At 29.1% G+C, this 13,774-nt stretch overlaps 2 protein-coding genes across 2 annotated transcripts; both read right to left on the reverse strand.

The window, feature by feature from the left end:
- Window positions 1-235: 235 nt before the first annotated feature.
- Window positions 236-693, reverse strand: LOC129916054 (uncharacterized). Its single transcript, XM_055995815.1, has 2 exons — window positions 577-693; window positions 236-511 (listed from the first exon to the last, which is right to left on the reverse strand). The coding sequence occupies exons 1-2, from the start codon at window positions 625-627 to the stop codon at window positions 251-253; spliced, it is 312 nt and encodes a 103-aa protein (XP_055851790.1). The 5' UTR covers window positions 628-693; the 3' UTR covers window positions 236-250.
- A 3,709-nt stretch (window positions 694-4,402) lies between these two features.
- On the reverse strand, window positions 4,403-6,860 carry LOC129916242 (angiotensin-converting enzyme-like). Its single transcript, XM_055996082.1, has 7 exons — window positions 6,728-6,860; window positions 6,114-6,666; window positions 5,283-5,968; window positions 5,003-5,220; window positions 4,817-4,945; window positions 4,577-4,755; window positions 4,403-4,510 (listed from the first exon to the last, which is right to left on the reverse strand). Exons 1-7 carry the CDS (start codon window positions 6,776-6,778, stop codon window positions 4,455-4,457), a joined length of 1,872 nt encoding a protein of 623 aa, XP_055852057.1. The 5' UTR covers window positions 6,779-6,860; the 3' UTR covers window positions 4,403-4,454.
- Window positions 6,861-13,774: the final 6,914 nt, after the last annotated feature.

Below are 13,774 nucleotides of genomic sequence, written 5' to 3' on the forward strand. Positions count from 1 at the left end.
AACAAAAAAAAAAATAAATAAAAAGTTTATAAACAACGGTGCCCCAACCAAAATTCTGATTCAATCTAAATTTGCAGGAAAAGAATCATTTTCGACCCTTATAAAAATCGCACAAGAAATGTTTCTAAAATTTAAATGATGCAAAAATATTTGTACGTTTATTACCTTTTCAAAAAAGTACGTTTCATAAGATTATCTTATAAACTGCAAAAGTTATACAACAATTAGTCAACCGTCTTCCATTAAAATGCTATGGAAACCCCCCCTTAAGTTCTTCATCTTGGAATTTGCTTTGATCAAATAACGATGCATTATGAACAACTTCAATAATTGCATCTGATTTACTCAATAGCGTCTCGAGAGCAATAAAAAATGATGCGAAATCTTCAGTATCCAAAGCCATTGTATCTTCAGCCAATTTGTTGTAATAGGCTTTGATTGAGTTGGAAACATTTTCAGCAAATTTACGAGCTTCTTCTTCATTAGAATTTAGTGGTGCTCCATTGGAGATCTAAATTTAAAAAAAAAAAACTAATTAAACTAAATGAATTGAAAAAAAATTTAATGAAAAATTACCCCCAAGATAATAGACCCAAGAAATACTAGACAAAGCAATTTAGGTATCATTTTAAGACGAATTTTGCAAACAAACTGATCTTCTTTGACAATCAAATCATACTAAGAAACTTTCTAAATCTTATAATTATTTTGATATGAAAATAATATTTAGCGATAGTTGTGACCTTACAATTTTGCTATCAAAGCTCTTGTTGATAAAGGAACATGTTCCATATAGCATTACCTAGATTAGATTCTATAATTGGCATTTTTAACAATAAATTTATTTGTTATTGATAAAACTTTACCTATTGAACTATTGATGTCCAGTTTGAACCATTTAGTTAAAATATGTTTTATTATTTTGTGATTAACACGATTAAAATATGTTCCACAAAATTAAATATGATGAAACAAGTTTAAGTATAGATGTTCTGAAAGTAATTAAGTTGTCTTACTTAACGATGATTCTACGGCAGGACCTCGTAAAAAGAAAAAATAATGTTTTTGAAACTAAGCTAAAAAATGCACACAAATCAAAGCCACCTTTTGGCATTTTTGGTTAAATAAAATTTGTTCTAATAAAATTATAAGTTTTCAAAAAAAGTTAAATAAAAAAACTTAGTATTTTTGAATAGGTACCTACTTTTACTTATTTGGATGGTTTTAATTTTTCTTTGGTTTATCAAAAATTTAAACCAAAAAAAGCTTGAAGCTTAGTAAAAAGCCTTTCTAAAAATAATAATCAATTCATCAGAAAAAATATTCCCACTTTCTTAAGATAAAATTAAAACAATACAAAAATTGAAAAATTTTGGTTTCGGGTAGTGGAGTAAAGCTCAAAAAATGGCAATATTAGGGAACCCGGCCGAACAGTTCTGATTTTGAGAAAATCTTTTTTTCAAACTTTGGTAATTAAAATTACTTTAAAGTCTATAGATCAAAAATTGCCACTGTTGCCGTTTTGATTTTTAAAATTTAATTGAAAATTTTTGTGCAGAAATTTTTTTTTTTCAATTTTGCTTAAATTTCATAAATTTACTAATGCCAAAAGATTGTCTAGGCAATTAAAGGAAAACAACTATATGGGAATGAAGGACAATCTTTCATAGTTTAATAGATAAATGCAATTTTCTCTCAAATTGACTTCAAAAACAAAAAAAAAAAAAAAAAAATATTTGAACACAACGGCAGCACCTACAATATTTAAATATCCATTTTAAAAAGCTAAAAGCTTATTCATATTTGCAAAATTAAAATTAAGTAAATTGAAGAAAGGGTTTTTTGAAAAAAATGGCAATTAAACTCAGATTAAAAAAAAAACTATTGAAGAACTTTAAACATGTCCTTTTTAAAGCTTTTTCGTTATATAAAATGCATTTATATTTCAAAATTTTGTTGGCCTTATTTATTATGATTTGAAATTATAAAAGGAAATGTCAATTATGTATTACAGTTTATGAAAATGTAAAAAAGTATTTCATTTTCGAAGAACTTTTTTAATAGAAGTTTTGAAAAAAAAAAATTAAGCTCAACATTTAAAAATAAAGTCATTTTTTCTTCATTCAATAGCCCTTATTGTTGAAAGTTTAATAGCAAAAGTTTAAAGTTTTTATTTGCCAAAGTCTTTGAGAAAATCAATTATTTAAATGCAAAAATTCAGTTTTTATCAAAAAATCCAATGAAATTGAATTATAATTAAAAATTTTTTTTTTTTTCAAAACTGTAAAACCTATTTTTTTCCTCTTCGGAATTCATCTGATATTTATTTATGGCCAAACATTTTTGTAAACAAATTCATATTTTACTTCGAAAAAGTTTGAACAAAAGTCATTTAAAAATGTTTAATAACGTTTTTTTATTCAAAATTCTGAGTTGAGGACCATTCTTTCAAAAACTCCTGATTAAATTGAGTTGATTTAAATTTTACAGATAGAAATGAGATTCTGCATGGTAGGTGTTGCCGTTGTTTTCAAAATAGTTTTGTTGTGTTTGAAGTCAGTTTGTAAGAAAATTGCATTTATCGCTTAAACGATTTAAACAATTTTTTGGTTAATTTAAAAAAAAAAGTTATGGTCGATATAAGAAAAAAACTTATAATAGCATTTTACGAAATTCATTATAATTCCTAGATGGTGTAGAATTATAAACACTGGGGTCTTAGATGCCCTTGATACACCAATAGTTCGATCTGCTTTTTTGAGCGCCCTCAAAATATTTTTTTTTTTGAAGTAATTCAGCCAAGTTTAAGTTTTCATTAAAACAAACAATTTAGAATGAGGTAGTGTAAGTGAACTTTTTAAACGTTTGCATTGATATGATTTGTATCTATTGCTACAACATTATTTTAACTTAAAAAACAACTAAAAACTAAATAGCTTCAAATTTAAAGGAAAAGCAACTTTTTACTCCAACATTTTTATAAAAAAACGACTAGTTGCAATCTGTTAGGTAGGTGTATGGAATGTATTAGTGCTTGACTGCTGCACATCGTTGAACCATTTGTGCAATGAATTTGGCAATAAAAACCCAAAGCAAGCTCATGCACCATCTCACCCACCCTATAGGGGGATATGGTTTTTTTTTTAACTTTTTTGCTATTTAAATTTAAAAATATAAATTAAAGTTACAAAATTATGTAAAACTAATAATACGTTCGATATTGAATAAATAAATTTTTTGCATAGTTAGAAATATTAAAAGTGGTTTATTTTGGAAAATATGGCAAAAACAAAAAAGGTATACAATCTCACCCGCTTGTACCCTAGCTAAATCTGTATTTTTTACAGGGATTTTTATAAAAAGATCATTTACAATATTGGGAACGTACATAGGTATTACATTTATTTAAGCAAAATCTGATTTGATTTATGTGACGTTTCATAATTTTTTGAAGTGATTTCAACCAGATAATATCTTTTACCTATAATACGAACGATTTTTCCATTAATTCATTGAACTATTCCTGGTATGGTGAAATCTTTCACCATAACTGAATCATTGATCATCAATTTTCTTTCTTTTTTACCGATGTAATGTTTTCTTTGGTTATTTTGCATTTTAAAGACATTTTATTTTAATTTGTCTGCAATACTTTTATTTGTTTTTTTAAAAGGGTTAAGTAAATCAAACCTTGTTCTTAAGTCTCTATTGAACATTGTTTTTAATTTCTTCAGGAATAACATTTTCCACCGCTCGAGAGAAATAATCTGCTACATTTTCTTTTGATTTAATGTATTGAACCTGATATCTGTATCCCAACAAAAATAAAGCATATCTTTGCAGCCTATTTGCTGAAAGCGCTGGGATATCTTTCTTCTTCCCAAAAATGGAAACTATAAGGATTTATTATCTGTCACCAGTATGAACTTACTACCAAAAAGGTATTGATGATATTTATCCACTCCGTACCTATACTATCGCCAGCGCTTCTTTTTCTTACTGTGAATATTTCGTTTCAGTAGCTGTAAGCTTCATTGAGCAAATAAGTTTGGTCTTTCTACACCGTTTTCGTAAACATGTAGGTAGGTACTAATGCCGCACCTAAACCAACTGGACTTGCGTCGAAAATTAATTTTAGTTTTAAAGATTGAAGCTCTGAGATATTTTCCGGTGCAGACAGATTTAAAATAGTTTAATTTTTTTTCTCATCTTTATGCAAACCATTTGGAACAATGACGTGTCCGAGGTAAACGCTACAGTGCCATTTCAGGGAATATTTAACATGTGGCAGATGTCAAGTCAAAGGGCAAGCGGCATTTGACACTAAGGATGTTGCATGTGTGGCATGTGTAATTTTCAAACTAATTATAAGATAGAAATAAAAAATTACAAAACTACAACATTTTTAGATTAATAGTTTTTATTTATCCAATTTCAAGTTTTTGGTTTGAACCTTATACCTGCCATTGACCATCATCTAATTGCACAGGCAACTTAACGCTGTCAACCTCTAAAATAATAAATTTTCTGAATTAATTTCTCAATGTCAAAAAAAAAAAAAACAAAAAAAACTTACTCTTATCAGAATGTGTCCATCCAACGTTAATATTAATCTCCTTATTGGCCACAACTAACCAATTCAAAGCTGGGAAATAGTATTCCAAAAGACTTTCACCATTCAATTTTGGATCTTCAGGTAATAATGCTGCCAAGACCTCACGCATTGGCTTAGATGAACCAAGTTTTATCATTTTCCTTAACAAAGTATAAGTAAATATTTAAACCGGAGTCAGAAAGTTTTTTTTCTTTGGCTTACTTAATTGCATCACCAGCATCTTTGTGTCCAGAAAAGTCACAATTCTGTAAATGTCCTTTAGGATATTGGTCAGTAATTGAACACAATTTCATATAGAACTGATAGCTCAAGACTTCTGACATGAATTTTCTGCAAACAAAGTGACAAATCATTAAAATTTGAAAAAAGATCATTTTGAAGACCTACCGTGCTTGTTGATTTTCATTCATTTCCAAATAGAATTTGAAGGGGAAATCAAAAGTGTTACTCACACGATCACCTGGTGGTCCAACACCAACATATTTATCCATATATTCCCAATATTTCTTATTCAGTTCTTTCATTTCAAATTTCTCAGCAAACATATCAGCCATAACTTTCGTGTGTACATAGTATACAGGGATATTAAGCATAGCGTGAATGCTCTAAAATAAATCACGCAATATTTCAATATTGACAGAAGTATGGAAGAACGCTTTCAACTTACCTGTCTTAAAAGTCGGTTCATGAAAACTACTTCAGAGAGTTCTGGAGAAGGTAAAATTCCAACTTTCGACAAATATTTTGGCGAAGATGCTGATAAAATCGCTGCTTCACCAATTGCATGCTCCAAGTTGTACGAATCAGCGTAGTAAGCTGGAAGATGAGGTTTTTCCATTGCCATATGGATTTCGCCCATGTAACCATGCGCCTGCAAGAATGTCCTGAAATCCATTTTATGGCAATATTGCATGAAAACGTTTGAAGTTTGAGCTACAATTGTAGCCTTGCAATCACCCTCGTCTTCAGTTGATTTCATCTTTAGTCTTTTGCCCCAGTAATTTTCTGGAATAGGTTCAAGTCCCATAGATTCATAGAATTTATCAGCTGTTTGGAAAAGTTTTAATGTGTCATAATTGTTTTTAACTAGGATTTCATCGAATGGTGGTAGGTCTTCAAATGGGAAAATATCATCAAGAACACTTCCGTTAGTCCAAGTTTGAGCCAATACTTGTTGCAATAGATATTCGGGTATTAAGCCTTTGGTATCAATAATAGCATCTCCGTATTTTTTGTTCAATTGATGACGAATGAAGCCATGCAATTGTTGGTATACAGGTCCAATCTGTTCCATGACTGCATCCATTTGTGTCATATTGAAATCCTTCATCCAGAAATCATAAGGAGATAGTCCTGGAAGGAGATAAAAGAAACAATAGTAACCGATAACGAAATTTGTAACGTAATTGGTTCAAGTAGTCCCAGTTTTTAAAAGATTAGTGTCTCCCGAATGAGAAATAAATTATTTGTCTTATTTATAAGAAAAAGTGAGACTTACCAGTTAAATTAGCAGCATCCTTAATACCATTAACCATAACCATAAAACCTGTTAAAGTCCATTTGTCGTTCTTCTCCCTCCATGCATTCCAATAGTACTTCATTTCTTCTGGATCCTTGCTAGTAGCATATATTTTCTGAACATCCGGGAAGTATGCCAATTCAAGGGTATCATTCTTATAACCAGGAATGTCCTTATCAGATGCTAAATCTTCCAAATGGCTCACAGCTATTAAAATGTTACAGAATCCTTCTCCTCCTAAAATAGCTTCATCAGCTGATTTCTTCAGCTTATTCAATATATAATTAAGTTCCTGATCATTGTATTTTGTTTGATCCAAAGCCGATGCATTACGAACAATATCAACCATTGCATCGGTTTTAATCAAAATTGTTTCGAGTGCATTGAAAAAACTTGACAAATCTTCCTTTTCCAAACCCATTAAATCTTCAGCGATTTTGTCGTAAAAAGCGTAAAGCGAGTTTGAAGCATTTTGAACATATTGTCTAACTGCTTCTTCGTCAGTTGGATTTAATGGAGCTCCATTGCAAATCTGGATTTAAGAAAATAATTAAATATGTTTCCAACAAATTGTTTCCAGTATAGTATCTTACCCCGAAGACAATAGCTCCAAGGAATACTATAAAACACAACTTAGCTTGCATTTTAAGTCTATCTTAGCTTGCTCTACAATTAGTGTATGATAAGAAATTTTCAAAATCATCTGCTTTTATTTAGAAGGTGTGATGGGAAACTTTATGAAAACAATTTAGCGATTGTGTAACCTTAGAGCTAGCCGGTCACAACCCCCGTAGATTAAATAATCTCATTTTTTTCTTGTATTTTATTGCTAGTAGCAGCTATCAAAGCTCCTAGAAGCTTAGCAAAAAGGAGGACAAACAGGTCGTACTTTCATGCATTTCATAATATTTGATAAAGTCAATAAAAAAATATCAACGGATTGTGAGCGATAAGCCGATTAATAAAATTAAAAGATTTAAAATATTTGCATTTTGAACTTCTACACCGTTTAATCAGTATAGTTTATATAAAAAACAGATAAAATTTTTAGTACAAAATTTAGAAAAATATATTTTGGAATGCTTTAGATTTTCAAAAAGCAATAAGTTTGTGATGTGCTCTTTTTGAAACCGAACTAAATAAATTAAAAAATCTGATTTTGAAATTTTGATAAGAACAGATTTTTCTAAACATTTTTTTTTGAGAGATAGTATTTAATTTATGTGGTGACACGGTTGAAATATTAAATGGCTTATCAATGCTAAATTTAGAATAAAATTAACTATCAGTAAATAATTGATTTTGTATTAAATTCTCAAAACAATCCGTGTGACCATATACCTGCGACTCAAATCTGCGTACTAAATTTCATGACTTTTCATCAAGAAATGGCCGTAAAAATGATTTTTGAAGCCAAAAAGCACTAGAGGCACCACTGTGCGACAAAGAAAATAATAAATAGCCAAAGCGTTCTTGACCGAAAGATTTGTATATCTTCAGCGACTTCATGACTTTCACTGATTGTGTCAACTTCATTTCTAATTCTTATTTGGTAAAAATGGGTTGGGGTCGAAATTCTGTATGGGCCAAAATTCGGATTTCAAAATTTTGTATTCGAAAATTCTGTATTTTAAAATTCTGTAAATTCAAAATTCTGTATTCTAAAATTCTGTAAAAACAAAATTCTGGATTTCAAAATTCTGTATTCCAAAATTCTGTAAATGATAAAAGAAAAATTGTTTTGTTACTGAAAAAAAGTGCGCACTTTTTTTCATTATCAAAACAATTTTTCTTTTATCATTTACAGAATTTTGGAATACAGATCTTTGGTATTTTCTTTGCAGAAAATAGGTACTTTGAAGTAAAATATCTCCCCAATTAATTTGCATATGGCAATGACATACCTTAAATACGAGAATACGAGTAATATTTAACCAAGAATCTTCATTATGTACATATTTCATCAAATTGTTTTTTGTTATTTTGCATTTGTTTTTTTTTTGTAAGGTAAGGGTTTATTTCTCTTTTTTGTAAGGTCTTTTATTGCCATTTGCTGACACAAAACTGAAATATTTAAGTGGAACATAAACTCATATGCCCTAATTTTTCCTCTGCGTATACTGTCACATAAGGTCACATAGCAAACGGCTGTTATACACTGTTATACTAAATTTGTTAATTGAATATAAATTGTTCAACAGGCAAGATAAAAATGTATAAATTTGGAATTCCAAAAATCAGAATAATTTATTTGCAGAATTTTGAAAACAGAATTTTGGATTTACAGAATTTTGAAATACAGAATAATAGAAAAGCAGAATAATGGAATACAGAATTATGTTCATACAGAATTTTTCATTCAAATACAGAATTTTGGTCATACAGAATTTTATAATGCAGAATAACGACCCGTTCCCGGTAAAAATATAATTTTACAAATAGTTAAAAAAAAAAAGAAAAAAATATCGTAAAAATATGATTTTAGCCTTTAACCAATTTGAGCCAATTTTTTCTGCTTAATATTTAGCTAATATAACAGTTTTCTAAAGCTATAGTTCAAAAAATAATATGTTAGGGCGATCAATTTTTTTTTTTTTTGTTAAAATACCATTTTTTTTTTTTAATTTTTTTCATACTTCAGAGCCGATGCGCGACCGGAAGATATGAACTGATTTTGATTAGTCTTTATAATTCGCAACTTTTCCGCGCTATTACGATTTGAAATTCGAAAAAAGTATTTTTCGGCCCACTGTAATGATCAGGTTTTCGTGTTAGCAATAGAATCCTCGTTCCTCGTATTTTGTATTTAATTGATGACGAATGAAGGCGTGTAACTCACAATTAAAATGCTCAATACATATTATTATCAGTATAGATAAGTCTTTCATACTATAAATTGCTGTTAGTATGGCAAAAAATCGTTCTCCTCCTAAAATACTTTCATCGGATGAAACTAGCCTTTTCAGTTCATCCATTTTATAATAAATGGCTTTTTTATCTTTGAATTGAATTTGGTCATACACCGATGCATTACGAACAATATCATACTTTAAATCCGAAGTACTCATAAGTTTATTAAAAAATGTTGAAAGAACTTAACTTCTAATCATTTTCGCTATTCAATATATTTTCAGTCAATTTATCGTGGAATGAGTCAAGTGAGTTTGAAGCATCTTCTATAAATTATTGTACGACTTCATTTTCAATTGAATTTCATGAAATTCCATGGGAGATCTGAATTTGAAAAACAAAAATTGATTGCATAATTTTTAAGATAACGGGCAAGGCCATAGAATTCCATAATCAACTATACTATACTACATTCGGAGTAGATAAGAAAATAGCATTCAGCTGTTTTTGAAAATTGATAACAAAAATAAAAATTAATAACCGATAGTTCGACCTCAGAATTGACCTGTTTCACTACTTATTCGTTGATAATGAAATCTAACTCATTGTTACAAAAAAATCTTTTTGAGCTTATAACAGTACCTGCATCAACAAGTTATGACTAATGAACTGGAATACCTATTCCGCATTTCAATGTTTTGGGTTCTTAAAATTATACCTCTTGATTACATTTAGGGCAGGTTCTAACATATACCTATGTATGTGTAAACTATGCAAATGCTCCAAAGGCAAATTTCAAACTATACTCTAATATTATTTTCCATTCAGCTGCTTGAGTAGAAACTTTTAGGAGCTAAAAATTAATTATAATAGGGGAGAGTGGGGCCAAATGTAACACTTTTTTCTAAAATCGATGGTTCTCCTACAAATTTGAAAGTGGGTCAACCAGACCTTTTTTAAATTAAAGACCCATGTTTTAGCTCCAAGATCCATCATAAAAATTTAGAAAAACATAACGGTAATGTTGAAAAATAAAGCTTCCAAAAAAAAAATCGTGTTGTTTCAACTTACCCCACATACGGGGCAAAGTGTAACACATACCGGGGTAGGTTGTACCAAGAACTAAAAATAAGAGAAAAATACCTTTATTTGTTTATATTTATTTATTTTTAATTAATAACAATAAAAACAAACCTCAGTCATGAAATTTTGGTGCAAATTTGTAAAAAGTGGAGCAAATCCAAGATTTCCAGAGAAAATTTGACAGTAGTCTTAAATAAAAGTTATTCGAATTCATAAATTGTTATATTTGCTATAAGCTTTATGAATTCAAGTGGTGGTTCAAAAATGTGTTTCCAATTTCAAAATAAATACAAATTCAACTACAAGCATTCATATTCAGGGTTGTAAATTATATTAGGTAAACAATTTTTCAGTACAGGTAGGTTTTTACATGGTACAACTTGCCCCGGAAAAATGTTACAACTAGCCCCAGCATGAAATTTGGCACATAAAATCAATTTAAAAAAAAAAGCGAAACTGATATAGACATAACATATACACGCAATTTGAGCCAAAACACAGTTGCATATAACAAAAAAACACTTAGCACTCTATCTTTTTCGGGTAAAGAGGTAGACCAAAAATAAAATTAAAAAAAAAGTTACAAACATGCATTTTTTAGGCACTACTAGTGTAACTTCTCACCCTGTCGTCTAATCTTCATCTGAAGAAAATGTGCCGGTAGATATGCAAAAATTGAGCATTTTTCTCCTTTACGCGTTTCTTAATATTGAAAGGAACATCGCTTTTTTTAGCTGTTAATTCTTACCCCTGTTACATTTAGCCCCACTCTCCCCTAGGTATAAGAAAAAAAGTTAAAATAACACTGTGTTACCAAATAAAAATCATGTCAATTACTTTAGAAATGACCTAGCAGTAGGTATTACTGAGTACCTCATATTTCGGTACTTGAAATTTTTCGCAGACCCTCAAAATTTCAAGTAATCGTCAATAAACCGTTTTTCAATGTTTTCAGATCTCAACGATTTTTTACTCAGACATTTTTCGGTCAATTTCAGATTTTTTTACGGTTCTAAACAGAGGAATACTTGTTCTTTTTTAAAATATTTTTTTTATTATGCTCAAGCACCTAATTGGGTGTAGATTTTATGGGCTGAATCTAAAAGTACAACATTTTTTCACAGTTTTTAGAGTTCGCAGATCGTTTTAAGCTACATTTTGTGTTTTTTATAAAGAGTTTTATTGTTCTATTTATGCTGAATCAAGAAAGCTTTTACTCATTAAAAACAGTTAGAATTTGTGGAAGTTTTGGTTTTTTTAACTCGAGAAAGAAATTTCAATTTATTCCAAAAACCCCCAATTTTCATGATTTTTTTTGAAATTTTATCAAAATTTTGAGGGTATTTGGGCAAAATTGACTTCAGATTCGGATTCAGCACGTCAAAATACATAAAGATAGGCAGGTCCGGTCAAAAGTATTGACACTTTTTTTTTTTTGCTTGTATTGAACAGTATTTAAAATATATATCTGAGCAACCAAAATCGATATCAAAATTTTTTAAACGTAGTTACAAAGAATAACATTTTTTCTAAAAATTAAGACCATAAAAACCATTTTCTACCATTATTATGAACACAGAAATTAATTTTTCATTTCTTTCATTGTCCCAAAAAATTGAAATTTCTTTCTCATAGCATAGATAGAACAATAAAATAAACTTTTCTGTTTAGAACTGTTAAAAAATCTAAAATTGACCGAAAATTGGCTGAGTAAAAAATTGTTGAAATCTGAAAACGGTTTTTTGACGATAACTTGAAATTTTGAGGGTCTACGAAAAATTTCAAGTGCCGAAATATGATGTACTCAGTAATACCTACAACCTCTGCTATGTCATTTCCAAAGTAATTGACATGATTTTTATTTTGTAAAACAGTGTAATTATAGGTTGCGAGTTAAACATCTATGAAGGTCTTTTCTATTTACATATACCAACCAAAATTAATTGGTCCCAAAAAATTATTAAACTTGATTTAAAGTTAGCAGAAAAATTACCAAAAAATGCCTAAAACTATTGAAATTAAAATCTGTGTTTGGCATAATAATTAGGTGCTATACCTAATATTACAAACCACAAAAGAGTTTCAGAATACAATATTCCTGACTTGATTTTTGAAATGAATTATCTTTAATAAATTTAAAGCACGAATACTTTTAATTAAGTATCTACCCCATTTTTCAATGAAATTTACGAGATTTTCAAACTTTAAAATAATAATTTTTTACTTTTTATTATTTGTGTGGAAAATGAAACAAACTGGAACATCTCGGAAAATGGGGTGTTTAATTAATTGTGGACCTAATTTCACTGGACAACAAGCCTTTTGCCACAAAAACCAAAATACACTTTTCGCACTCTTCCTCATGAAGCCATAAACATCTTAAGAATTTTAAAGTATGCCTTTGCTTATCTTCTTCATTTAAATTTAAAATTTAAATTTTGTTAATTTTTTTTTGTAAATTTTTAACTTTAACATTTTGTTTTTCTTTATTTTGCTTTTTTCAATTTTTGATAGCTATTTGTCTTTTTTTCATGAATTTAAATTATAAATATAACTTAAAGCAGGTAGAATAATTTAATATTGTCTACAATATAATGTTGACTGTAGCTTGTAATTGCGTTTGAACTGATAGCTACATATTTAAATAAAACATAAAATAAAAAAATAAAATATAGGGTTTTGATGTGATGAAATCGAATCTGGAAACTCCGTTTTTGAAATACTACCGTTAGAAAATGCCAAAATAACTTCATTTTGGCTGTTTTAGAGGTTATGTTTTTATGTGTGGTTCATTATAAATAAATTCGTAACGGCGCCTATAAGAACTGGTTTTATTTTTCCAAACAATGTTTAAATCTTTCAGATACTCGTTTACTGTCCGAGATATTTAAAATTTAAGTAGCTGTTTTTGACTCAGAAACAGCACTGGCCAGTTAAATTAAACTTTTTTATGCCACAAGAACCAAAATATATTTTTCTAGAGGTTTTTTGGCTGTTGAACTCGAATACGCAATCAGAAAAATTCTATTAGCAATCGTTCTTGAAATATTACCTTTAAAAAATTAAAAAAAAAAAGTTTTTTTTATAACGGCTGACTTAAACTTTATATTAAGTTTAGTTTCTCTTTGAATCTTAAGATATCTCAATAAAAGAGATATCGTGAAAATTTAAACAGTTTTTGAAAGAAGAATATCTGTTCTTATAATAGCCGTTACAAATCTAATATATAAAAATCTCATGTCGCAGTGTTTGTTATCAAACTCCGTCGAAACGGCAAGACTGATTTTTATGAAATTTTGTACACATATCGGGTAGGTCTGAGAATCGGCCAACATCTATTTTTCATAGCTCTAAATTGTTAGGGTGGTCCAGCCAATTTTTTTTTATATCTTCTTGGAACGATTTTTTCGAAATTTTTTGTGTATGTCGGGAAGTCTGAGAATCGGCCATTCGACCAACATGAATTTTAATACCATTAAATCGTTAGGGTGGTCCAATCAAAAAAATGTCTATATTTTATTGAAATGATTTTTATGAAATTTTTTAGGTATAGCGGGTAAGTCTAAAATGATAAAACAACCAAAATGATAACAAAACGTGGCGCTTAACTCATAGTGCCTACCTATATTTTCAAATCAAAAAGTCATTTTCGAAAAAAATGTTGCTTAATACATTCTTACGGGAAGGTATCGATATTAAAAACAGAG

Source organism: Episyrphus balteatus, chromosome 3, assembly GCF_945859705.1.
Source record: "Episyrphus balteatus chromosome 3, idEpiBalt1.1, whole genome shotgun sequence".
NCBI lineage: Eukaryota > Metazoa > Arthropoda > Insecta > Diptera > Syrphidae > Episyrphus > Episyrphus balteatus.

What these genes read in the sequence shown, in the direction of transcription:
- LOC129916054 (XM_055995815.1), bottom strand. Translation starts at nt 627, where the DNA reads ATGATACCTAAATTGCTTTGTCTAGTATTTCTTGGGTCTATTATCTTG. An exon ending in TTGGGTCTATTATCTTGGGG is followed by an intron (nt 512 to 576) that starts GTAATTTTTCAT and finishes TTTTAAATTTAG; the next exon opens with ATCTCCAATGGAGCACCACT.
- LOC129916242 (XM_055996082.1), bottom strand. Translation starts at nt 6,778, where the DNA reads ATGCAAGCTAAGTTGTGTTTTATAGTATTCCTTGGAGCTATTGTCTTC. An exon ending in GGATGCTGCTAATTTAACTG is followed by an intron (nt 5,969 to 6,113) that starts GTAAGTCTCACT and finishes ATCTCCTTCCAG; the next exon opens with GACTATCTCCTTATGATTTC. An exon ending in ATGGACACATTCTGATAAGA is followed by an intron (nt 4,511 to 4,576) that starts GTAAGTTTTTTT and finishes TTATTATTTTAG; the next exon opens with AGGTTGACAGCGTTAAGTTG.